The sequence below is a fragment of the Anopheles merus genome, unplaced genomic scaffold (genome assembly GCF_017562075.2).
Source record: "Anopheles merus strain MAF unplaced genomic scaffold, AmerM5.1 LNR4000796, whole genome shotgun sequence".
NCBI lineage: Eukaryota > Metazoa > Arthropoda > Insecta > Diptera > Culicidae > Anopheles > Anopheles merus.
In genome coordinates, this window is record NW_024428376.1 from 571 (window position 1) to 27,220 (window position 26,650).

At 44.2% G+C, this 26,650-nt stretch overlaps 1 protein-coding gene across 2 annotated transcripts; it reads right to left on the bottom strand.

Moving 5' to 3' along the window:
* Positions 1-1,599: 1,599 nt before the first annotated feature.
* LOC121603055 (potassium voltage-gated channel subfamily KQT member 1-like) lies at positions 1,600-26,650 on the bottom strand. Of its 2 annotated transcripts, none has more exons than XM_041931791.1 (7): positions 26,435-26,650; positions 19,388-19,563; positions 18,968-19,219; positions 18,620-18,868; positions 5,397-5,817; positions 2,480-2,621; positions 1,600-2,371 (listed from the first exon to the last, which is right to left on the bottom strand). In XM_041931791.1, exons 1-7 carry the CDS (start codon positions 26,562-26,564, stop codon positions 1,768-1,770), a joined length of 1,974 nt encoding a protein of 657 aa, XP_041787725.1. In that variant the 5' UTR covers positions 26,565-26,650; the 3' UTR covers positions 1,600-1,767. The 2 variants fall into 2 exon arrangements, with proteins under 2 accessions (XP_041787725.1, XP_041787726.1); XM_041931792.1 differs by lacking the exon at positions 26,435-26,650 and adding an exon at positions 19,904-20,527.

Here is a 26,650-nt window from a genome sequence, read left to right on the forward strand (position 1 = left end):
TAGTAAGCTTAAAACGCGAAAAAACTAATAAGTAAACAGTAGAAAAACAAAACGACACGATTTCAGTTTACAGTGGACACTTGGAGGTGTTTATTTTGCGATAAACGTAGAACGCAGAGTACGTAACAGAAACACCACCACAGAATGCTAAAAGGCGCGAAGTGTGTGTGTGTGTGTGTATCGTTGTGTTCTGTATCTGTGTGTCAGTGTGAGTGCTTGCTGATAGAAAGGGTCTTCGTCACCGTGAGGCGTCTTCAAACCAACCCCTCAATGTGTTCAAAAAAGTGTTTCGAGGCATTTGAGTTGCGTTAGTTATTGCTTACTATTCTCCATCGTCATCGTTCGTATAGTTTTGTCGCTCTGTGATGTGATTTCTTTGTGGTTTGTTTGTTGTTTGTACTCTCACTGTAGCAGGGGCGATGTGCGTCGCGTCGTTTCACGCTAACATCACCCTGCTGCCCTGCAACATTTCGATGAACAATTCAATTTTATAGTGGTCGAGAGATTTTGCCCCTCTCAATGTCCGTAATGTACCATATCTAAACCGAATCGAAAGGTCTACACACATGCAAAAGTTTAACGAAAGAGATTGCAAACAACGTAAAAGGAAACGTAAAAAAAACGTAAACAAGATCATCTAAGAAGATGTTAGGTAAAATAAAGTGTAACAAGGCTGTCGAGAATGAAACATTACATAAAACTAAACAACACTTACTAATAGAACAATAAACACAGAACCACCGAACATGTTCACCATTCACACACACGCACACACACGCCAGCAACTAGACTGCTGTGTGCTATGTTCCACATACACACGCGTGCAATTTACTCTGTGTGTGTCTGTTTGTCGCTCTTGGTGTGAGTGTGAGTGTGAGTGTGAGTGTGTGTATTTGTTCTCTTCTCTCTTTACGCCGTTCACTATCACAGTCTCATGTCCTCTTAAAATTACATTTTGGTTGGTAGGGCAATGGCTCCCCTGCCGCCGGCCTACTTGCTCAGATATAGAAATAGATCTCCTGCTGTGTTGTGTTGTCTGCTTAGAAAGTTTCCCCCGCTTTAGAGAGACGAGTTTCGTTACCTCTTTTGTTTCCACCTTTCGTTTTTCGATGTTTCGTCTTTGTTTCTCGCTGTTTTGCTGTGTTTTCTTGCTTCATTAACCGTTTTCTGGTTTTTTATTTACTTCCTTTTCTCGCTTTCATTCTCGCTTCTTCTTGTCTAACAGGAAACGTTCCCCTAGGCTGGCTTAGGCTTTTGCGAAATAGGTTTGCAGTTTTGTACAGAGATTGTTCATAAGTTTGCAAAAGTATACAAAAACACTTGCTACTTGCTACACCTGCTCAGCTCGTGCCGTTGGAAGAAGGTGCGCTGTAGGAGCGGGTAGAGTTAAATCCAGGGGACACATGCCAACACTGTGCAACCGTGTTCCCTTTCTACACCTCTCTTCGTCTGTCTTGTTGTCTTTTTACTTGGAGAGAATTACTTTGAACCTTAAGCGCAACCAGCTGCACACCTTCCAAATGCAATCAATTGTGCAATAGTTTTCCCGCTTTTTGTTTTTTTTTGTTTTGGTATTCGCCTTTCCCTTCCATGGTCCATTAATTGCTCGCACCTGCTCGCCCGTTCGCACACCTTGAACACAATGCTTTTCTTCGCTAGCGCCGCTGCTGCTGCTACTGCTGCTGCTACTGCTGCTGCTCCTCCTCTCCCTGGTTTTGTACATCGAACGTGTGGACGTGCTTAGAGAGAACGAGCTTAGATTAAATATTACACATCGTCCTCGAGACACTTCATCGCGAGCGAAGGTGAGGAAGCCTGGGATGGGGCAGCCGGCAGCTGGAGTGGAGAGATTTGTTGCTGCAGATGTTGCTGCTGCTGCTGCTGCTGCTGCTGCGATTGCTGCTGCTGCTGCGATTGCTGATGCTGCACGATGGCACCGAGCGTCGCGGGCGAATGGAGCGGATGCTGCTGGTGCAGCGGATGATGCGCCTGCTGGTACGGTTGCATCGGCGGTAATATCATCTTCTGCTGCATCGTCATCGAGTTGATGGCGTGCGTTAATTGATCCAGTTTCTTATCCATCACAGACAGTTGCTGCTCGACCCGGTACAGCCGGGCGCCGACCGTCATCGGCTTCACGTTGCCGACCCGGTCGATGCCGGCCAGATAGCTGCCCGGCTTGCCGAGCGTTTGGTCCAGCCGGCGCTGCAGCTCCTTGATGCGCACCATCATGTTCAGATGGCCCTGCGAGTACTGCTCGATCACATCGCGGACGTCGTACGGTTTGCGGGCCTGCTGAAATTTGCGCCGCGCGACAAAGTACTTGATCTTCCGGATCGCCCGTATCGCGTTCCGGTGCGCTTCCGTCAATCTGGCAAACAAGAGAAGAGCGTTTGTTTTTTTTTTGTTTTGTTTTTTTTTTTGTTTTAGAAGAACTCAGTGGGCATTATCATTTCGACCCCCCCAAAGCGCTACTTACTGCGTGACACGGGCCGGTTCCGGTTCGTCGTCCGGTTCCGGTTCGGCTTCCACCTCGTCGCTCGGTGCTTCCGTGACGGAACTGTTTTGGCTAACGAACACGCCCCGGTTCGGATCGTTACGGCGCGTTCGCAGTGGGGTACCTAGGAGGGTGAGCAGGATACAAACAAGAATAATTGCGTTCATTTCCATCGGCTTAATAAGCATTGTAAGGGAAGTGTATGAAGGATAATTGTATGTTGAATGTTATCGATCGACTTATATCACGTTCAGGACAAATATTCACAATGAAGAATTTGATAGCCCATGAGTTGATGAATTCAAAGCCATTGTCGATTTACACCATTAATGTGACGGTGTGGTGCTGGTAGACATATTTCAAAAACCATTTGATAAATGAGTGGACCATGTAGTACACTTTGGCAGGCGAAAGCATAATAAATAAAATATTGCTTTATTTTATCACAACCGCTGTCAAAGTGAGTTGCGTATGGCCAATTTTGTTACCTACAGTAAGATATATCAGTGCCATAAAAAATCATTAAAAATGAAACTAATGCCAACCACACCGGAGCACACTCAGCCACGCAAAAACAAACTAGTCCGAACGTCCAATCGTCCGACAGATAAAAGCATGTTAAAGTAAAGTGGCAAATTTTCCACCATTAATAGTTCTAATCACGCTCACGTTACAACTGACTCGTTGCGTGTTGACGCTGCTGGTTCAAATGCATTCCCATTTTAGAGAAAGTGGACATTATCTTTAGTAAAAAAAGGTTGCTTTTGTTCGCTTCCTCGTTTTATTAATATTCACCGCTTGATTGTGGGTTGTATTTGTGGACAGTTTTGTGGCTTTTTCTTGATGCACGGTCGCATGATCGTTCGCACGCACCACCGTCGCTGATAAATAGAACACGCCTGTGTTTGTTCAAGCGTGCATGCGTGCGTATGAGTAATTAAAGGTAATGGTGTTTTTTTTCTCTTTTCTATTCGCTCTGTAACATTTGCGATGAAGAGTATTATAATTTTCTACCAGCGGAGCGTTGCTTATGGCTGCGATAGTGTTGGTTAGTTGAATGAACTTGCAGCGTGCTCTAAATTATGCACGGAGCTTTGTTACGTTCGTTGCGTTGCTCTTGTTTTGAAGCACACTGTCATGGAGGCGCCCAGTGGTTTGTACGTTTTTCATAAAGCTAAAGCTCTAAAAGTAAGCTTACATAATTAGATTTGCTTTAATAAGTAACAAATGAGCTTCTACTCATTTCATTTCTCGTATCAAAGGGATTTAATTTAGAATAGCTTCAATAAAACTAGCTAAAATTCCACGCCATATCGAACACATCGCAGCAATGTTGAAAAAGCACAAAAAAAGCTTTTTTTATCCCCTCAAACACGAAGACATGATGCTTCGGTATGAAAACTTGCCTTCCCGGAAGCGTGATAGTCGGAGGCGAACAAATCGAAATAAAGTCTTCATGACCGCGCCACTACACAAAGGAACACGTAATCAAAAATGAGCTTCCCAGTGTGTGTGTTTGTGTGTGTGTGCTTTTTTTCGTTCCTTTTCCATTCCCCCGGAACGAGGTGGAAACGAAATTGACCAATTAATTAAGTGCTCCAAATGGAAATGGACATTGAGCATTTGTGTGCGATCGGGGGCGCTGTTCCATTTGCGCACGAACAGCTTGTGCCAGCCGTGTGTAGGAACATCATTCATCGTTGGCCGCCCTGTTAACACCTTTATTACATGCGCTGGCGGACACGGACATGAAGTGGTGCGAGAGGACAAGCTCTAATACTGCTGTTCAGCGTTGATCGAGGAATTTATCGATGATTGCTTCTGACAGGGGCTACAGGACAGGGCAGGGAAGGGCCGATGCGAGTGTAATGGAAGAATGTGCGCGTAGTGGGAAAATATGTGTGTGTGTGTGTGTGTGTGTTTCGACCTGTTTTCCCGCTACGTCGAAAGCCTACGAACCGGTTCATATTCGGGTCATATTTTGTGAAGGGTTTGGCAGGGTTGCAGGGTTGCAAAACCCATTTTATCGACACGATCAAACAGACGAAACCGATACGGGGAATAAGGGAAGAAGATACTGAGGGAGCGGCGTTGCGGTTATTTACAGAAAATTCTTTCATTTTCGTTTTGGTTCTGGCGTTGTTGAATGTGTTGACAACAAGGGGACAGGGGATGCATTTTTTTCCCGCAAAGGAATTTTATTGCAAAATATTTGTAATCAATAGATTTCTAGCCCCGGACATCAATGGGGTAAAAGGTTAAGCCGGTGAAATTGTTACCTCCACAAAAAAATATGCATGTTCAAAGCATTCACGAGCACATGAGCGCAGGTGTTTTATGTTTTATTGAACATGATATAAAAGCTTTTGAAACAAATTATTTTATCTTTTATCGGAAAACTGATAGCGTATTTTTGTATGTGAATGGTTTTCCTAAAAAAAGATAAATGAATATTTTAATTCAAAAGAGACTTTTTATTCATTCGCCATAATTTTAATTGATAGCTACTGTCTCGATTTAAGTACTCGCCATATTGGTACACAGTTTATCCAACAGATGGCATCATTGTACGATATTAATATTCATCAGGCTGCATTTGTTACAAACATAAAACAGTGGAGTTATAACAGACAAATGTGTATCATCCATTGAACAGATTTTCATCTTATCTGAGAAGTTGGCACATTTTCTCGATTTTTTATCACGGTTTCTAGAAATGTCATAACCAAATACGAATATTTAGATTCGACATTCGGTGACAAAACATTAAGAAACTTTGCCAACTTTCGCAGTTAATGTAAATTGAAAATAGTGAGAGATTTCGTGTTTTCACAAAAAAAAACCCTTTCCCGTATGACATTTTCTTGAAAACAAATAAAAATTGTCAAACCAAACCTACCTGCTGATCGTGGTTCCTCCATGTAGAAGACGACGTCCCCGTCGGACTCACTTTTCGCCAGGTCGGCCGCACCGCCCGGTGTGTTCGGCGTGCCGAGCGGTCCACCATCCATGCTACCGGCGGCCGTTTGAGCGAGTGCCGTCGGTCCTAGGCTCCCGCTGGCACCACCACCACCACCACTACCGCCCCCTCCGCCACTGCCACCCGGACCGCCAGGACCGGCTGCGGAAGCACAACTCACACCGGAAGCATTTGGTCCTCCTGCTGCTGCCGTCTGCGTTGCCGTCGTACCGCCCACCGACGGGCCACCGCCCGGCCCAGCACTGAGCGGGGGCTTCATCTGGGGCGCCTCCATGCGGTTCCGGGACTTCCGTCGCTTCAGCACCGATGCACCGCGCCGCGCCACCTGCACCATAAGGGTCTGAACCCGAATGTTTCGAATAAAGAACAACGAACAACGAACACATTGATACACACACACATACACATCGACGGAGCGCAACGGCGCAACATTCGGGAGGGTTTGGGCTGGAGGATTTACGTTTTTTTTATCCAACTTGTGAGGGATTTGGAAAGCATAAGCATAGCAGCAAGCATTAACACTAGGGGGAGAGTGCAAGTGCAAGGAGTTCAAGGTAGCTTCTACCATTGCTGGGAAGGTTTGAGAGGTTGCATCAAACGGTTTTACTTCTTCAAAAGTCTATTTAGATGAGTTTTGTGATGCAATTTAAGTCTGCTTTTAGAACACAAGCATAAGTGAAGGTAATGAATTCAAATTAAGCACGTTCCGCTTCCTCTTTTGCACAGTAAATCATCGTGCAATCTGTGCCCAATATCTGAATCATTTCAGCAAAGAGCCAACAAGTATCTAAATTACCATATTCCACATGATCTTTACTTGGAACTTTGCGCACCAAACCTGCCGAAGTGAAACGTCGCAAACGTTTACAAATATATCTAGCTGCTCGGGTACAAAGGTTATCTAATACATGATGCATCACGAGTTGAGAGGAGTAAGAAAAGAAAAAAAACCTCGAGCAAGCAAACCATAAACCGTTTGTCTTCGTTGATGTAAAGATAACATTCAAACAGTCAGTACCGAGAACGCACGGCACACACACACACGGCCACGGAGAATTAATCTTTAATGGTTCCATTTCCTTTCTCCGTGCGAGAGATGGCTTGCCCCCGGGAGAGGCCCTGGCCGGGGCCATTCATTCGTCTCGCAATTCGTCTTCGATTCTTCTTACATATTGAATTGGATTACAATTGGATTATCTGCCACAGCGCATCGACCGGGAGACAGCCCTCTCTCTCTCTTTGGCGCTTTCTTATTCGCTTTTTGGCCTGCCGCACACATTCTCGACCCAATCATTCCGTTTGATTGTTTGAAGGGTACATGTCTTTTCGGAGCATCGGCGGCACTCCGTCAACGACCGACCGTGTTCGAAACAAATCAATCAATCGGTAACCCGGTATCGATATCAATTGAAATATCATCACATTTCCGATGATAAAGTGCTGTCAGTGTTGGTGCAGCGCTGGTGGTGGGGGAAAGCGTTACATGCCACAAAATGTGTGTATGTGTGTGTGTCTCGTTGGTTGGGAAAGTGGATCCGATTCCGAGTGAGTGAAGAAAACTTTATCTTTGCCGGTATGTCACTCCATTCGGAGCGCAAGTACACAAGACGAATGGGCGCAGGAGTTTGAACAGTGGTGGTGCGTTAAGGGTGACGAAAGTATTGATTTTCTTCACTTTCGTTTGCGTGCGTGCAATATTTGGCGAAAGGGTAATTTAACTTTTGCGTGATTTTTGGAAAGTATTGTTGATTTTTCGATCTCATTGTGTTACAAAAGTGCTTTCGTTAGAACAATCGCTTTCATTAAAAGAATGTAGCGGATCTGAAAATCGATGTACTGCACGGTTTACATTTTCCATCATTTTGATGATTACTTTGAGCCTTACTTTGAGATGCAGCTCATTGAAATCATTATTATGTCTTAGTAGTAAAATGTGTCAATAGAAATGAGTCACACATCTAACATTGTTTCATATTTTGAAAACGAATCAAAATTACATAGACTTGGCGCATATGTACATCAATTGAAAGGGCAATACATTTTCCAACAGAGGGCGCTAGCTATTCATTAGCTTAGTACGCTTAACTACGCGAAAGCGCTAGAACGTTCTTCAGCACGTACATTTTGTTTACGCTTTACCACGTCAAGAAATTATCGTACTAGGACATAGTACAGGGTTGCCCACGATTTATTCGTTGGTTCCTATAATGTTTTGGTTGCTTTCCATGTTTTATGTGTTTTTACGATTGTTTGGTCAGATTTTTTTGGTTCAATTACATTGATATCCTATCGGACGATACCAATACATTATGGGAACTAACCAAAAATCTATTTGATACGATTAATAAATCGTGAGACGGGCCCAAAACATTATGGAAACCGGCCAATACATCGTGGGAAACCCTGTAAATGCAACTAAGACAAAACCATGTGTTACCTGTTGGCACGATATTGACCGAATGCGTTCTGGACATACAGTGGAGCGCCGTTTATCCGGGCTTCTCGGGACTTGACCTCGCCCGGATAAGCGAATAACTCGGATAATGAGTCTAATGATATATTTTATCACCATTTCCTGATTATGTTTTGGAAAATTTTCTTATTTTCTGATAAAAAAAACAAGGCTTTATTAACTTCATGTTTTCCAATGAAAATATTTGAAAGTTGCCATGAATTATAGTGTTTTTTGTTATGAAAATCTGCTTTTATAACCGCTTTTTCAAATATCCTCCTCATAACGCAATGTCACCTTTGTATTGAACGGTCATTTCTCACTGTAAAACGATAATATTTGTAAACATTAAAGGCTGGGGGACACTGTCAGTACTCGCTAGTGTAATTTCGATTTTCACATGCGCATCTGACAGCGACTGGTGGAAGCTTTTTTGCCATTCAAAGAATTGTCATGCCAGATCTAAAATTCAAGTAGTTTTTCACCGTTTTTTGGTACGAAAATGGTTGAAATACTTGAACAACATAAATTTTTCTTTTTCTTTTTCTATTTGGCATAACGTCCTACGAGGGCATGCCTGCCTATACAGGCTTTCGAGACATAATTCATTACCACGCAGCCGTATAATCAATCTTTGCTAAAGGGGAACCATCCATTCTAGGCTTGAATCCACGACGGGTATGTTATTGGGTCGTTCTAGTTGAAAACTGTACCAAGGGACCCCCCTTTAACAACATATTTATCTGTCAATTACAAAGTGCCTGTCAACCTCCAGTTAAAGTAAAAAAACATGGAAAAATAACATATTTTCTGAAATTGTATAGCAAAATATTTCGGTCAGCCGCCGCTAGATGCGCTAGTGAAAATCGAAATTACACTAGCGAATACGGACAATTTGGCCTTTAAGCTGTCATGACAACTGGAACAAAAAACTCATATAACCCAGCAGGTGGCGCCACAGGTTAATAGGCAGGAACAAACCGATAAGATTGTGAAACAACTGCCAAAATTAGAGCCAATTAGGGAACGGTTTATCTACGGCCATTAAAAGGGTCAAATAGGGTCAAATTGGACAGCTGTTCGAGATGAGGGCGCAAATATTGCCAAATATATAATACGGAAAGACAACAGTTATTTTAAATTGGTCGGCAAAACCACCACCAGTACGACAGTTTATAAAATTATCTTCACCGTCTCCGAACAAAATCTGAGGTAACATGAAACGAAGCGTGCCAAAACATTGCATACATAATTACCGTCTCTCAACCACAGCGAGTCGTCATCTGCGTAATTGCAACTCACAATTATGCTCGCACTATCCACCGCTACCACCCCCCCCCCCCCCCCCACTACTTGGTGGCCCTACACATCCAGAAAAGAAACAGCTTCTCGGCAAAGGTTCATTCCAAACGGGAGAGTGGAATTTCACAAGAAAAGAAAAGGTTTTTACTTTGTTCTGTTTTGTTGCGGAGCAAAAGTTTCGCTTCTCGTTTTGTGGCCGCGGTAAGCATTCCGAGCATCGGAACGCTTTGGTGAAACGGAGCCAAAACTTGAGACTCGAGAAAAAGTTGCCAAACATCATCATCATTGTGCTCTCGCATTTCTCGCCGGCGGTGAGTGCAATTCAAAACAGCAGCACAAACCTCCACTGTGGCGCAACAAGTTTCCCCCCCGTCGTGTTGAGGGGGAGTCAAGTCGGGAGAAAAACAACAGCAAAAAAGAGGCATTTGGTTGCAAAGAAGGGACTGGATGATGGAAAAACACATTCCACATGCCAACTGTACCCGTTCACAACAACCATCCGAGCTGCAGTTGTTCTGTTTCCGCATTACTGAGCCCGCATTACTAAGCGGCAGTGTTACTGGAATGGTCGCTTTTCCTTCGCCTTTCTTTGCTCTCCAAAAAAGTGAATAAGAGGCTACTAACAATCTCACTCCAAGCAGGGCCTGTATGTAATGTGTTGCGTCAAAAAAGCGAACGACAAAAAGACCCACACAATAATGCAGATTGAATAGGGAACTCTATGCATGTATACAGTAAAGTGCACACGTTGCACACACAGGAAAACGAACGCACAAAGAAAAGAAAGAAACCCCCGCCCCTCCTGTTTTTCCTTTTTTGTGTCTCCCTCTCAAGACACCTGTTTTTCGTTCTTTTCCCTTTTTTCCCACACACACCACACACACACACACACACACACACACACAACCACACACACACACACACCACACAACACACACACACACACACACACACACACACACACACACAACACACACACACACACACACACACACACACACACACACACAGAGGAAAGTTGCTGTAATAATCGTCATTTGGAGTGAGCTAATGTGTTTGGGAGGGAGTGTTTGGGTAGAAAAATGGAAAACTTTTCCCACATTTTCCCACGAAAACCTCCCAGCATGCGTCCCTTTTTCCGTCCTGCCCCCACCCTTTCTGTAGCCCCATGTAACGCGGCGACAACCTGTTCCGTGTTTTTTTCCGTGACGAGAGTAAAGGAAGGGAAAAGTGAGAGTTTTTCTTTCAATTTTCTCCCACTTTTCGTACCCATTCCACCGTTCCCCAATTTGTCTGGCGGAGTTGTCGGTCGTTTCTAGCCATCGGCGCAGGATTTTCCTGCAGAGGGGCAGACTTTGAGTTGGGAATGGAAAATGTGTTTACAGTTTTGGAAAGGGAAGGAGAGCGAGAGCCCAAACAACCTCCGCACAGTGAATCCTTCTCAATATCACACGCCGGAAGTTTTTCATCATCATCACCAACCAAAGCAAAGCAGCCCAGCCCAACCCAGCCAGTCAGCCATTTGCCGTGATGGTGGCCACCATCTTCAGCTTTCACTGCTGCTGGTGCTGGTTGCCACAAGAAGGGAGGACAAAAAGCAAAAGAACAACATCATAAGCCATTTTCTATGCAGCGCGGGCTCGCTTTGTGTTGTGTGTGTGCTTTGGTTTTGGTTCCCTTCTTCACCTGCCTTTTGAGTTTGTTGCGCGGAAAAGGAAGGGGAACAGGTGTACCCAAACATAAAGTCAAAATTTTATTTTCAACTCAGGTGGCGCGCCCGCCGAGGCGATGCAGAGCGCCAATAGAGAGCACCACAATCAACATAAAGCAATTTTAGGAAGGAACTGCATTGAAGGAAAATGGGAATAAAGCAAAACCACTCCCAACACGCTTCACCATCGATCCAAACCGTTCGGGTAGTGTGTGTGTGTGTGTGTGTGTGGTAGGGAAATTTAAAGCGCTTTTCCAAATGTGATGAAAGCTAGATGAACACACATTCACACTCGCCGCTGCTACTACTGTGTGCTTCCCTTTTTTTCATTTCCGGCACGGACGCGTGACGCTCAATGCCAATTCCGACAGAAAAGACCTCATTTATCGGAATGACGGGGGGGGGGGGGGGGGGGGAGGGGTGGCTCTTTATCTCTCTCGCTCTATTCGATCGCGTGCCATTTTGTGCTTATTCAGAGAAATCGTTTTCCGTGTACATACAAACGATGGAATGGAAAGGGAGGCAAATCGTGTATGATGATTTGAAACCACGATTATCATTCGATCGAACCATTCACACTGGGGACAACACTGGGAGGGGAAAACATGAAGAGAGTGGGTTTACTTTTCTATAATGATAAACGGTTTTTTAAGGGTCTCTTTCTGCTGCTGCACGCTGATGTTCTTTTAAAAGGGAATAAACACACACACACAAACACCCACAGAGAGAGGGAGCAGAAAAGTAGCTTGTTATGTACGACGAATCCAATTTACAGAAGAAAGGCGGCTCAAGCTGGCAGGGAAGTGCTTAAGGGCGCTCAGACGGATCATCAGACCAAAGGAGAGGGTCGACGAGAGATTTAAGGGGACGCTGCTGCTTTGCCAGTTCTTTATCCAACACAGTAACATTGTCCCCGAGCGTGAAGGACTTTTGCATAGAATGCTAGAGCGGTAAGCAGGATAGGGGAAAATTCCAACAGAAAAACAACCTACAAATCGCCCGGATGATGATTTGATCCACAAGCTTTGTGTCGGTGTGTGTTTGTGAGTATGTATACACTGGATTTACTACCAGACTGAGAGGGATAAAGAGTAACATTAATATCCTCTTTTTTTGTTGCAATAAAAAAAACCCTTCATCTCTGCTGATGAATGAAACCGAACCTGAGTGTTGGCATTATCGGTGTGTTGATGTTGCTTTTCGGTTCCCTTTTTGGTTCGTATCTATGAAGCGAACGACCGACCGAAGGGAGGGCAAACTATGAGCTTACAGCTATTTTAAGCCCGAGTTTGTGTAGTCTAATTTTCATAAAAACAATTTCGCTTTGCTACTCCAACGTGAGTGGAATGTTAGGCACGCTCGCTGCACTATTCCGGGGCGTTTTTTCGCTCCATTCCCGGCAGATGGAGCTAGGCGGAGTTTACGGACGGAGTTGCGCACATAGTTTCTGCGCCCGACCAAGAAATGCCCGAAATGGGGAAATGAATTCGACCGACAGTGGGGTTGTATAAATCATCCGATTTAAATGCAGTTCCGAGGCAGACTGGTGAATGCGTGGCAACATACCACGGGGCAGAGTGGGATGCTGAGGGGCCTTGCGGTGTTGGCGAGTTGGAAGCGAGTGGGTTGTTTTAGTATTCCGGCAGGAAAGCCTGGTAGAAAACTAACAGTGCTAGCTTGTGCCCGGATGGGGAGCGTTTTTTCCTGAAGTTTGTATATGTTACGAGGGAATCGTTGTTGGGAAATCGTTTTCCAAAACGAGCTCAATATTGAAAAGCTTTATTTGTGGCCCCATAAATCGAAGTATCTGTTTTCTGTCGAAGTCTTTGTTCGTAAGCTTCTAATTGCTGTAGTTTTGCCGATGGTTTAGTGAAATTGATACGAAAACCGATGTATTTATTGCCCCAGGGCAGTGGTTGGTAACGTATGATTGGCGTGTTAAATACAGCTCTTCTTGCAAACATTTTGTTGCTGTGTTTATCAATTGCGGACTTTCAATTGAAATATAATGTTTCATTAAGTTACATTTAGATTGCTAAGCACTGTAATTACGTTACAGTGAAAATTGAAGCTCCAGAGAATTCTGAGGTCCCCCAGAAGTTGAAGTCATCATAGTTGTTTCGAAAGCCACTTAAGAAAAGGAGAAGATGTGGAAATTTCTGTTGGGTTAAAATCTCAAAATTAGTTTTTTTTCTTCCCTTTTACTTGATGTGGTTGTAAGAGAGGCCGAAGGCGCATCCTTCGGCTCTATTTATACCGTCTTACCTCACCGCCCTCGTAAACTCCGGTTACAAATGGAGGGCACCTTAGCCCATATGCCTTATCCTGGTAAGCCATTAGGAAAACCCTACAACAGTCACGAGCGTAGAAGATTTTGTCAGGCTTTCTATGTGTGAACAAACGCTGTTCACATCAATAATGGCACTCTCGCAAGGGCTTGCCTCGAAACAGAGAGTATTGTAAGAGATCTCATACTAATTACTGTTCAAAGTATGCATTCCTTAGTATTTATCAGGGCCAGATAAGGATTATCTTAAACTAAGAGTACAGCTTAAAGGGGTTTCCGAGTTAATTTCCCATGTCAACAATATTGTTCATTGCCTGCGAGATGTTTTTCAACAACTTTCAAATGTTGCACTGCCACCACAATTATTTTTCAGTTATTCCACATGATTTTCAACCCATCTCAAGCAGAATTGAGTTTGACAGTTCTTTTGTGACGTGCTGAAAATCATGTGAAAGAACCGAAATTTTACAGGGTTCTTGAAGTCAGTTTCGAATGTAAACATTGTTGTTCACCGCATGCAAAATGTTGTTCCACACTGATCTGACATTTCATTTCCATCATAATAATTTTTAAAATCAACAGCATGATTTTCAACACGTCTCAAGCTGGATTGAGTTTGACAGCGCTTTGTTATGTGTTGAAAATCATGTGTTGAAACTGAAATTTCATTTTGAAATAAACAAACCATTTGACAGCTGTTGAAAAACATTTTGGATGTTATGGTGAATAACAATGTTTACGTTCGAAACTGACTTGGAAAACCCTGTATTATGATGTAAATACACCATTTTTAACAGCTGTGGAAAAACATACTATAGGCGGTGAGTTATGATGTGCACATTCGAAAGTGACGTACAGTTCCACATTACAAAAGACCTGCAAGTCGTTATAGAATAAAAAAACAAAAATGTTCACCACTTCAACTCAAATATCAATACTTGAAAACCTAACCTAAGCTACTCTGTCCAATTTAATAACACAATTTTCGTCTTCGATTGCACAAAGGCCAGATTCTGGACGGTTTGTTTGGTTGAGCAAAGTTTTACAAAAACAAACATTGGGGTCCTTCACGATTCTTGTCAGTTTTTTGTGTGGAGTTTGACAGTTGGAGGCTGAAATCATGTAAACACTCCATACAAAACCACACAAAACTAGCCTGCAATTTTCAGTCTAGAATATTCTAGCCTCAAAGCTAGAATTAGATTCGAGTACCTGCTCGAAAACACGGTGGTGTTTACATTTATCCCAAGGTGCATTAAAGAGATCACGTGGTGGAATCTAGAATCAAAGTGTATTTAGTCCAGGTGATCTCATAGCATTTTTTATAATCAAATTTGAATATCTCTTTTTGACAGAATGGGTGAAAACTTTGGCTCAAACAAGCTTTCTGGAGGCTAGACGAATACACAAAACACTTTTAAAATCTTCATTCAGAAACAGAAGCGATAAAAATCAGCTTTCCAAATTCATACACCTTGGAATAAGCCCACCTGTCTATTATACACACTTAGAAAGCTGCCCGAAAACTGCTATACAATGCAAACAGCTGACAGGCTGAAATTTCAGCCTACGAACTTACAACGGAAAGGGCCCCATTACTTTTATTCAAGCAAGATTCAGTACAAACCATACATTCCAGTAAATCATAGCAATAATTTTGTTAATACTGCAACAACCACACGAAACCGTACACGACCTGGTAAACCCTGTACCTCATCAGCTCACTAATCATTCCCCCCGTCAACCGATGACAGACGAAAAGCTTTTCCGTTGAATTATTCCGCTAAAAACAAATCCATTATTTTCCATTCCGCAGCAAAGCAAGGGTGTGTGGGCCATACTGCAATAAACAAAAAGCCCTCTCGCTTCGATCGTCCCAATTGAAATGCATCCACTCCAATCAAATTAGATTAGCGCCGTCACCAATGAAAAAACAGCAATCCACATCCACAATCCCGCACTCGAAATCGCGTGCCTCAGTTACCGTGTTGAAACGCATCAAATATGTGCCCAATGTACTCTTTCCCGAATGTGTATGTGTGTGTTTAAGAGAGAGAATATTGGGATGCAAAAAGCCCCGCCAGGTATCGGCATGACTGCCAAATGGCTTCATCTAATCATGTTTGCTGATCAAAGCACTTTCCCGCAATAAAATCAATCCAAAAGCGAGCGATGATATCGAATGTTAAGAAAACACAAAAATCAATCCCTTTTTCCCCCCGTTCTCAACTCACCCACCCATTACACTCCCGCTCAAGGAAAGGCCGAAGGGAGCTTTTCCGCTAACGGGATATAAGATTGTTCCCCATGTTGTTGTTTTCCGTATTTTTTTTTGCTTCTCTTTCCTTTCTTTTCCCGTCCCCATTTTTCACAAACAATGAAACAACCATTATTCTAATTCAATCACCCCGCGGGCTGGGCCAAAGCCGTGGACGAGGAGAGAGCAAAATAAATAAAAAGAATAACAGTCTTGAGAGCCTTTGGCTTATGGGTTTGAAATGTGAGTAAAAAGGGCGGGAAAACGAATGAACGGGAATGCATCTGGGGTGTATGGGTGGAAAACCGGATCCAGCGAGCCAATTTATGTGTCTTGCTGGCTTGCTTTTGCCCGCGGTTTCTTGCCTTCTTGCTTGGAGTGCGCTATCCTCTCGCTAATGGTATTGCGCCATTGCGCTGCGCGCACACAGCGAGAACCGTTTGCGTTGTTTATATCGAATATTGTGATTTGAATAATTCATCACTACACGCTGCAAGTGGCATACGGGCGCACTGGGAAACAAAAACCTAAAAATCTCAACAAAAACAAAAAAAAACAATCGCTTTCCCCCCTCACTGCGTAGCCTTTCTGTCGTTGACATCCGCTCCGCGCCTGTGGTGGTGGAAGGGCAAAGCACAACCCGAGAAGTGGTAATAAAAACAACGAAATCACTTCTCGCACCAACAAAGAAGAGGAGAGGGAGAGAAGAAAAAAACGGCTGTCAAAATTTAAATTTGATCACAAACTTTTTCCTTTTTTTTTGTCCCATTCCGGTCGAATTTTGCCTTTTCTTCTGCTACACCAACAGTGTTACCAACCGGTGGAAGTTGGATGGTGTATGGCCATTTGCCATTTGATTGAGAGTTTGTGTGGTTTTGATTGATTGATTGGTTTGGTGCTCGGGTATCCCGCGGGGTAGTTGGTGAACAGGGGGGGGGGGGGGGGAGAGGGGCGAGCGTATTTGTAAAACAACCCGCGCCTTGCCTTGTGCGTCACTTTACGCCGAAGAAACGGGAACGCTTGCGCACTCATTTGCTCACAGAAATGGATCTTGAGATTCGCGACTCCGTTCGGGCCAAAGTCAGCGTAATCGGATACGACAGTGAAGGCGCCGGTAATTTGTTTGTCCGGCGTTGGTAGACAAAAACACGCGCGCACACACACACACACGCCCCGTGGAAATAGATTGATTGGCGCGAGCGTGGGAAAATGGTACGGTGCAGTAAAGTTGTCCGCACTGCAACAGTACGGAGAAGACCGAGCTGCACGACGATATCGTATCGTTTGCCGCGGCATAAAGGCACACAAAACGGAAAATAATTGGATTGCGTTACGCGAATCCGGTTGCGTTGTATGGGGGTTGCTGCGGCAATAGAGAAACGCAGAGAGGCAACGAGACAGTACGACGCTGTGGCGTCTTTAATTGATTTCAACAGCAAACTTCATAAGCAATTAGCGTCGACGATTGAGGGCAGCTTTAAAATGCTTTAAATTTTAGTGTTTTAGTCATAGAGCTTTTAGAGGGGTTTTTTTAGTTAATTTTATAGTTTACTTTTTACACTATTTGAATGGATTCAACATAACATTACAGAGGGAGACTCGGAGCATCGGCAAACAACGTAGCAAAAAAGCACGTCAAAGCAGACAACCGTTCTCTAAACAAACAAGCAACAAACCCAACTACATCATCCACAACTAATCAAAATCACAATCAACCAACAGCAAACGTCAACGCATACGCACACTCTAACACACACGCAAACAACATTCAAACGAAACAACAACTCAAGCGAGCGGTGTACATGTCCGTCTACTAAGCACACATCTACGTGGCCTTTCCTTATCTATACAGCGATGTGGAGGGGGAAGGGGTCGTTGCGGTGCTTTACAGTAGGACCGGTACGTGAACCAGTAAAGGGTTAAGAGGTTGGTTCGCTCTGTTGGTTCTGGTTTTATTGAGGAAATTGAAGGATTCTAGTACCATTGTAGTACGGATGTAATTTAAAATAATCAGTGCAAAAAATCATCTTTTTATGAGAAATGACTTTAAAGCTCCCAAACAGCTCATTTGTGTCATTATAAAATATAAAACATGAATTAAAAACTAAACACCGTAGTATACTATTCCCTACTAAATTATAAAAGTAATCAAAACTTTGAAGAAAGAAAAAAATGCAATACGACAAAAGGAAAGCAAAGTTATATTAAAAAAATAAACTAACCAGCAATTCATCTTTTGAATTCATTTTTTTAAGCAAAAGGGACTTTCAAACTCTCAAAAAGCTAATTTTTTCATGAAAATATATAAAACGTGAAAAAAAACTAAACAACGTGGTATACTATTCCCTACTAAATTAAAAAACTAATTAAAAATGATTGTTATAAAATGTTGTTATAAAACAAACTCAACATAAAAATAAACTGAAAATGAAATTACAAAACATGTAAAATAAGGAAGAAAGTGAAGAAGACAAATTAAAGCAAAGTTATATTAAAAAATAAACTAATGAGCCATTCATCTTTTAGATTCATGTTTTTAAGCAAAAAGGACATTTGAGCTCTCTAAAAGCTCATTATTTTTTATACAAAATATAAAATATCAATAAAAAACTAAACGATGTAGTATGTTATTCCCTACTAATATATAAAAGTATTAAAACTTCTGGTTATAAAATAGTAAAACAAAATCGAAATAAAAAGAAACTGATCAGCAAATAACACAACATTAAAAGTGAAGAATAAAAAATACAATAAGATAAAATGAAAGCAAAATGCAATAAAAAAAAGCTTAATGAGCAATTAACAAAACAAGAAAATCAAAGCAGAAAATGAGGCGAGGAAAAACAAGATCGAAAATCCTTCTGATCTCACACATCATCAAGAAAGATCAAAGGGAATTTGCTATTACGATACGTTGGAGAAGATGTAGGAAATACATACACAGACAGAACCATCTCGCTCACACGGAACCACCCCTAAAGGTATGTACGATGCGATGTCACGTCACTCGAGAAGGAGAAAGGATGGCAGGGGAAAGGAGAAGGGCAAATGCAAAAAGCGTTATGCGCACCGTGCAACACGGGCGGGGCGGGGCGAGCAAAGGAAAGTAACCACCAAAAACATACAAACGTACACCGCTAAACATCGCACTCACTTTGCCCAACTGCGAGGGAAGGGCGGTGCTGCTGTTGCCGTTGTTGTTGCCGTTGTCGGCCGACTTGACGTAGATCTGCCAGGTGGCGTCACTGTGGAAGCTCTTGTCGGCGGCGTAGCAGCGCCACAGGCACTGGATCAGCATGGCGGCGGCCGGTATCTGCCGGTTGAAGTGCTTCTGGCGCTGCTTCTGTTGTACTTTTAAGGCGAATCCGGATCCCAGGATACCCTGCGCAGTAGATGGGAAGCAAGACGGATGGCGATGGTGTGAGATAATTGAAAAGAAAAAAAAAACAGGGGTAGAGGCAGGGTTATGATTGAAACTTACGGCCGGCAGTGCGAAGAACGAGATTGCGAACACACTAAAGCAGGAGGCAACGATCTTGCCCATCCAGGTTTGCGGCACCGTGTCGCCGTACCCGATCGTGGTGACGGTAATGACGCCCCACCAGAGCGCATCGGCGTAGCTGGCAAAGTCGGCCTTCCCGTCCGGCCCGAGCACGTCCTTCTCGGCGAGATACACGAAGTACGAGCTGAAGATGAGCCCCAGGAACCCGATGTACAGCGTGGTAATCAGCTCCTGTGTGTGTGTGTGTGTGCGTGTGTGTGGCGGGAGAATAGGGTGGATCGATCAGTTTGGCTAAGAAGGTTCATGCGATATTCATAACATAATCTATTCCAATACATCACAGATACTTGCTGTGGGAAAGGGAAGAGATTTATCGGTAAAGACGGTGTTGCCTCTTACCTGCCGGTGGATAAACACGACCGAGCCGAGCAGCCGCCAGGTACCGCCCTGCCGGTCCACGTGCAGCATGCGCAGGATCTGCAGGAAGCGAATGCCTCGGATGGCACTCGTGGCAAACACCTGACCATTTGAGCCGACGGACAGCACAACCATAGACGCTACGACTACAATAAGATCTGAAAGAAAGCAGAGTATTTTTGAATGTCCCGTTATTGTTTCGCATGTAATGGAAATTCTAGGGAGAGTGGTAAAAACATGCAAATAATGCTGAGCAAAAGTTTCCCCCAGAACACAGCTTTCTGATGTTACGCAAATCCTCTTGAGATATTCCAACAGACGACGCCACTATCGATGAGAGTATGTTGGGTTGGAATGAACGCTTGTGATGGATAAAGTTTTGATGAGATAAAGCGAATGGGGAAACATTTGTACCACCAAAAACTAGTAACATTGGTGTAACTTTTCATACTGTGGAGCTGTGTGCTGGCAAAAAGAGAGACACAAACGAACACCTACACACTGATGACTTGGAGTTGAATTTTGCACCATTCGATGAAGCTTTTCGCCGTACGCATTTACATAAAGCTTGGCAAACTTTCACCTCTGTCTCTTCGTTTCCCTCTTTCTCTATCTCACACATACACACACACACCTCGTGCTAACCGTTGCCAAGACCGTTGCCAAGAGCGACACAGATGCGACGACAGAAGCGACTCACAGCTCACAGCGCACCATCATCTTCGGTAAGACACTGACAAATGGATGCTTTCAATTTTGCTAGCCCACGGACAGACAGCCACAACCTTGCCCGCATCGTGGCCCGTGGTAGTGCCGGTCCTAGTGCTTCCCAACTTCCACCAACAATGGACTCCACCGTACGCGCATGGAGCCCGGGATGACAAATGAAGTTGTACGGTGGAGCGTACGTTATTGGGGGCGAAATATGGTAACGCTTATGGCAACGCTCTATGGCAGCGGGAATAGATTTGTTTGCTTAAATTTGTGCCGACACACACACACACACACGCGCACATTCACACACTGTGTTGCATTTGTAAAATTTGTATTAAGAAAGAGCTGCATCCATCATCCGGTGATGATGACGCACCAACTGACGCGAGGCTGACTTGTTGCTGCACAAAATGGGGCTACTTTGATGGGACATTTGGGAAACGGTTCGTTGGACAAATCGGCAAAACTGGCTATTAATAAGAGCACCTTTTGCTGAACAATATTGTGTCCCATTTGTGCTAAAAATTCTTCCATTAACCAAAAAAAAAAGATGCGTCATCAAAAAAAGACATTATCAGCAAAGATGATTTCCAATTGCCCACGGGTCTGCAGTGCAGTAAAAACACCGATTCGCATCGCCAAATTGTCCTTCCCACATAACAGCTTGTCGTCCGGGTGCCGATTGAATGGGGTTTTAAGTTCAGCGGCGGAACCCGCTCCTTCCCGCGCAAACCTTCCCTTGCTGGTGTAATCATCATAAAATTGGTTCCTCTTTTTATTAAACCCGCTCTTTTTTCTGTCCCACATTAGCCACAGAACCAGCTTGGCAAGCGATTTCAATTATTTCCCCCCCCCCCCCCTGTTCATACCTTTCCGTTGCCATTTCGTCCCTTCCCGAAAGAAAAGTTTGAAAATTGTTTAAAATTAATCTGTGCCACCGGTGTGGCCCTTACGGTGTGGCACGTGGCTTGAAGTTTGGCGACCGAATTTCTCCAACTCCCGGGCACATTTGCGAGAGAAGTGCGACGAAAGGTTGCCAAACCAACCGGACCAAACTAATCGGTGGCCATGCTTGGGTAAAGATTGTTCGGTGTTCGGTGTCCGCACTTGCTCCCTAATCACCCTCACCCCTTGAGCAAACAATGAAACGTCGGTTTCATAGTCGGTCATCATCGTTGGGGAAATCATTGTCGCTAGCAGCGGCGGTGCACGAGAACATGGCGCTTGATTGGACCGGCCCGATAATGTTCGGACTGTCACTTAAATTAGAGTCACGCAAATTCCCGTCCCTAAGCGTCGTCGGGGAGAGCAGGGGAAAAAACGGTTTTGCCTTTAATTTGAAATGGGTAAGGGGGAGAAAAAGAAGAAAAAAACACACATACACGCACGAAAACGCCATAAAATGTGGTCGTAGTTGTCGTATTTTGCGGTGCTGCTGCCACATTTTAATGCTTTTTCATGTTCATCACTATTTGACGAGTCATATTTTGTGCCCTTCCCACCGAGGAGCGAATAGTCAGCGTGTCACAGTTTCGCATTTTTCTGCTACTGCTGCTGCTGCTGCTACTGATTCGCGGCCATAAATAACTTCCGGCAGGTGAAAAGCATGAATTTCATAATGAATTTAATAATACAAAAAAAAAACAACCCCACGCGGTAAAATGTGACAATTTTACGCCACGCCACACCTTGCAAATATGTCAAGCTTTAGTAACAGTAACAACAAAAAAAACCCCCCCCCCCCCCCATAGTAGAAAATCACAAACAATAGCACAACGAAAGATGGGAAGGAAGGAGAAAAAAGGTCGATGGAGACGCCTGGTCGCTCTTAGCAAAAGGCCAGTCAATTGATCAAACCACGAATTGACCTAATTTCGGTCCGTCGCTAACAATACACACCTGCGGCCGCATATTCTTAGGCGCAGGCACAAAAGAAGCTTCTAGCTAACTTCTTTCTTGCACAGTAGCAGCAGTAGCTTATCGGGTGGCTTTATTTTGTTTGAGCTTGTCGGGCTCTCTCTCTGTGTCAAAGCCAGCCCAACCGAGAAGAGGCAAATTTAGCTGGATCGGCTTCGAAAGCGACCGACCCACCCTCTGGACCTCGGCTCTCGGACAAACAAAAAGAGATCCCTTCCTCCCTCCTCCCTCGTCCTAAAAATAGATGAAGCTGATTGACAAATATTTACACTTTAATTGTTCGCTTGGCGCATTGGCGCTTTGGAGCCCAGCTGCTGGTGTTCTACAAAGACGCTCAGTCTTATCCGGCCTTGCCGATAATGGTTGGGTCAGCGTTGGGTCGTAGTAATAGTGGCAAACGACACCCAGTGGCAAACATCATTAAGCATCCCTAGTCTAACAGTACGGTTTGACTTTCTTTTTTTGGGAGGTTCTGTACGGTGACAACTGCTACTGTAAAGTAAATATTTGCCTATCAACGCCAAACGATGAACCTACGTTTTGGGGGTGCAACTCTTTCCTCAAAGGAAGCGGGGGATAAAATAAGCTTTTATTTGGGCAAATAAACTCGAACCCAACTTGTGCCTAGCTCAAAGGTAACAGCTTCTTGCATTTACTTTGACTATTATTATCTAAACTTCATGCATTTGGAATAATACCAGTGTGAAACGAACGAAACATCTCGAAACTGCACCATTAAAGGAACAATTTGCGTAATGTGAAACTGTTCCTGTGACGTTTGCTGCCTCATCAAACTGCAGCTGCATGATGAACGGACTGCAGACTGCAATTATTTGGCGCAATAAAACTTTTACGCCGCCATGTGGCACCATCTCTGCATCTCGCAGTATATCAGATCATCATCTTTTTTTTTGTCAAAAGCAGCATCATTTTATGACGAACAGCGATGGCCATATAATTTTGTGAGCAAGCACAACCAACGTTTCGAATATTGTACGCTCTCTGTACGGTAAACAGCAAACAGAGCAGGAAAGGGATCCCCGTACTGGGGTTTGATGTCAGCAGTTTGATGTTGTTTTATCGCTCGATGCGGTCAATGTTTTCACTGCACTTCGGGCACGTGATGCACGTGCGCCGAAAGTGTTTATGTGGTTTAAAAAATTCCTCCCCTTAATTAGAAAGATGATGAAGGACGGTGCGGTAATAATAATAATACTGTGGTTGCTCACTAAACACACTGATTTTTTCAATGTACATTTGCACGAGTGGCCGTTTTATATGTCTTAATTTAAACTCAATTTAAAGGTTTACAAATTAATTCAATCAAAATGTTTTGCTGTCATCCGATTCCCCCGAAAAGAGGCGATCTTTAAACCAATGAACCAGCAGCTCAGGAACATGCGAAATGCGTACCAAATTAAAGCGTTACTGCTCAAGCCGACCGTCACCGTCTCTGCCCGGCTAAACCGTAAGCCGTAAACGAAACAAATTGTGCTGAATTGAGAGAGAATAGAAAAAAATAAACAATTGCTCGTTCAAAGCAAAAGTTTGTACAGACAAAAAAGGATCCCTCTTGCACCACCGTACCGGAACAGCGGAACAACCCGCACAAAGCAAAGCGGTGGATAGCGCAATAACAAAAGTGTGCGCGCTGAACGAACGGACAAAAAAGAAGGGAAAACATTTTTTTTTCTCAAACGAAACAAAAGAAGAAAGCAAAGCAGGAATGTTCGTAAAAAGAGGGCAGGAAAAATAAACTCTAAAGAACACAAAATCGGTAGGAAAAATCTCGGCCAGAGCAGATTTCTGTTTTCGGTTGGAGTTGAAATGGGAGGAGTCGGCAAACCAGGCAAGAAGCCGGCTTGAAGTGGAGTGGAGTTGAAAGACTCTTCGCCGATCCGCCGAGATGCTTCAGCTGTGTAGTGGAGGTTTTTCGGATAAATGTCGTGACCGGCAGTGGCGAAACGCTCCTCCACCGATTCTGATTTGATTCAGATTTGTTGGACATTGTTTGTGCCTTTTATGCGTGCTGCGGTTATACGGGCACTTGTTGCTGTTTGGGAAGGTTTTTGAGGGTCACAACCAAAAACAAAACAAAAAAACATCACCCATTTGTAGGGCAAATTATGGTGCAAAAGTTTTCAATTATGTTTGACCATTCGCGAATATGCAAAATGGACTGTGCTATAATGTTCAACTCCAATGTCTGATGCGGTTTTTGGTGATGTGATAAGGATGGAAAGAGCAAACAAGTTGATGATTTGGGAAAGTGGGAACATTAATGCAGGCTTGGAATCCAATTGTGGCCATTGAAAAAGGACCTTTTTGACATTGACAATCTAATTTTTTTGTAATTTAAAATTCTTAAAACTAGAATTTGCCACACCCAAAAGTATGTCAATTAAAAGCCACCATCACCGACTGTTTGCATTTAAACGTCTCCATAGCACGCCAATGCTCGAGCTTGGTTCTTCCACCACACAATTGCTATCTTTTTTTATCACGTCCCTCTCCCGCTCTCTGTTTCATGAACCGTTTTCCTGTGACAAGGGAAGTTTTAAAATCCGATGCACCATCACCCCGTGCACCCCGACGAATTATCCCCCCTGTGGAAATTGGCCCCAAAAGCAAAAGCGTAGGTCCGCGTGCCAAAGGTCCATTTTCTTTTCTCACGAACAATCATCTTCCACGAACCGGTATCTTCCACCCCGCGTGAGGTGAGGTGGGGAGGAAACAGGAGTTTAAAAAAAAGAGTCAATTTACCATTCATATTTTTCATGAGCTTTCCTTGGAAAAAGAAGGACAGTGTGCGCGAGGTTTCAGGGCTTTTTTGGGGAGCTTTTTTGTAGTAGAAGAGTGCGCAGAGGTTCAGCGCTTCTCGAAGAATCGTGCGACAAAAGGGGTAGCAGAACTTTGCACCAACTCAAATTGAAATGCTAATGAGAACGAGGATTTCAGCGGGCCACTCCGAGGAACTTGACAACGATGACCTCCAGTGTACTCGATTGTGTTGTCGTTTCGTTTTTTCCCACCCACACACACACACACCTTCACCGTCAGAATTCTTCATTAAGTGCAGCGGAACATATGCTTGCCGGTGCTTTTAGACAATTTCCCCCCCCGAAAAACCCTATGCCTACTGTGGTGTTGTCGTGTGCCGCTAGGCTGCAGTCTATCCTCATGAATAATTCATGCGATTTGTACGCTTTGGCTCTACAGCAGGCAGCAGGCTTTGAGGCCTCCGTCCAGGCAGCGGATGGACACATCTGTCGCATTTGCTATTGTCCGTATTGTGCCGTAGTTGTGGTGAAGGTTCTTCTGGAGGTTCTAGTCCGTGAGAAATAAAAAAAGATTCGAAAAGGCACCCAGTTGCCCAGTGTGTCCCCCTTCTCGGGGGTGTGTTTTGTTTTTGGTCAGTGTTTTGAGGGCGCTGCTGAGGTTTGGCGATGACGACGCCCCTTGAAGCACACCTGGGAATCGCTGGACATTCCCCACACACCCTTTTCCCAGGAGGTGAGCGATTTCACAGCGCCACGCCGGTGTGGTTAAATGATGAGCAAAACCATTTATACTGGTACAACGCGCCCACGGGCCGGTACGGTCCCGTGCACCGTGGAGAGCGAGGAGACTAACGACGGGTGCAATTATTTATGCACAAGTAGCGGCGAACCCTTAAATTGCCATTCATTTATTAGACATTTTAGGACGGGAGGAGGAAGCCGCGGGTGCTTGAGGAAAGGCTTACGGTAAGGGGGGGGGGACATTAGCACCTGGTTCGGGATTTAAGAACTAGCAGCAGTGCCGGAGGCACTGGCACCTTCCGAAATTATTCCATTCCAGTGCCAGCACAAACATTTGGAAGAAGGCGGCAGAGGCAACACTGTCACGAAGAGACCTTGGTTTCAGTGCTCTGTTTGTCGTATTAGCCCGGTGCTCTTGTCACAACCTTGGAGCGGGGGGTTAAAATCAAGCACAGAGAACGACCGGAATTAACGCAAACTCACTCCACACGAGCGCCTACCTGGATGGTGAAAAGAATAAATAAAAGTATCACCGTTACCAAGAAACACACAGAACGACCAAATGCTTCCCGGTGTTGAGCTGGCATCAAGAGCTTTCTTGCAACTGCACGAACGAGTTGCTCTTGTGTATGTACCCCAGTGTCTGTGTGTGGTGAGTGCTCCCAGTTAAATATGTACGAGTGTATGCATTTGAAATCGAAGTGTCGTGTTTTAATTTAGTTTCTAATGAATTTGAAATTAGCCCTCCCGCACTCCTCCTGTCCGTGTCCGTGGCTTCGTGCGGATCGATTCCACTCGCAGGAAGTGGTGCTTGGGAAAATACGGGAAAGACTGGGTGCTGGGGAAAAAAGGAGAGGTCGGACGGCTTGAAACCTACCTATAATACAGATGGGCTTGCGGATGAAGCGCAACCGGCCGCAGAAGCCCATATACTTTGACCGGCAGCCAGCGGACCAGAGCCGGACCAGGTACTCGACGCCGAAAAACACCACCAGACAGATCTCCATCCAGAATAAGGTCTCGTTCGCGAACTTACTGTACTCGTCTATCGTCGACAATACGCTAAATATCAGACACACTAAAACGAGCAAAA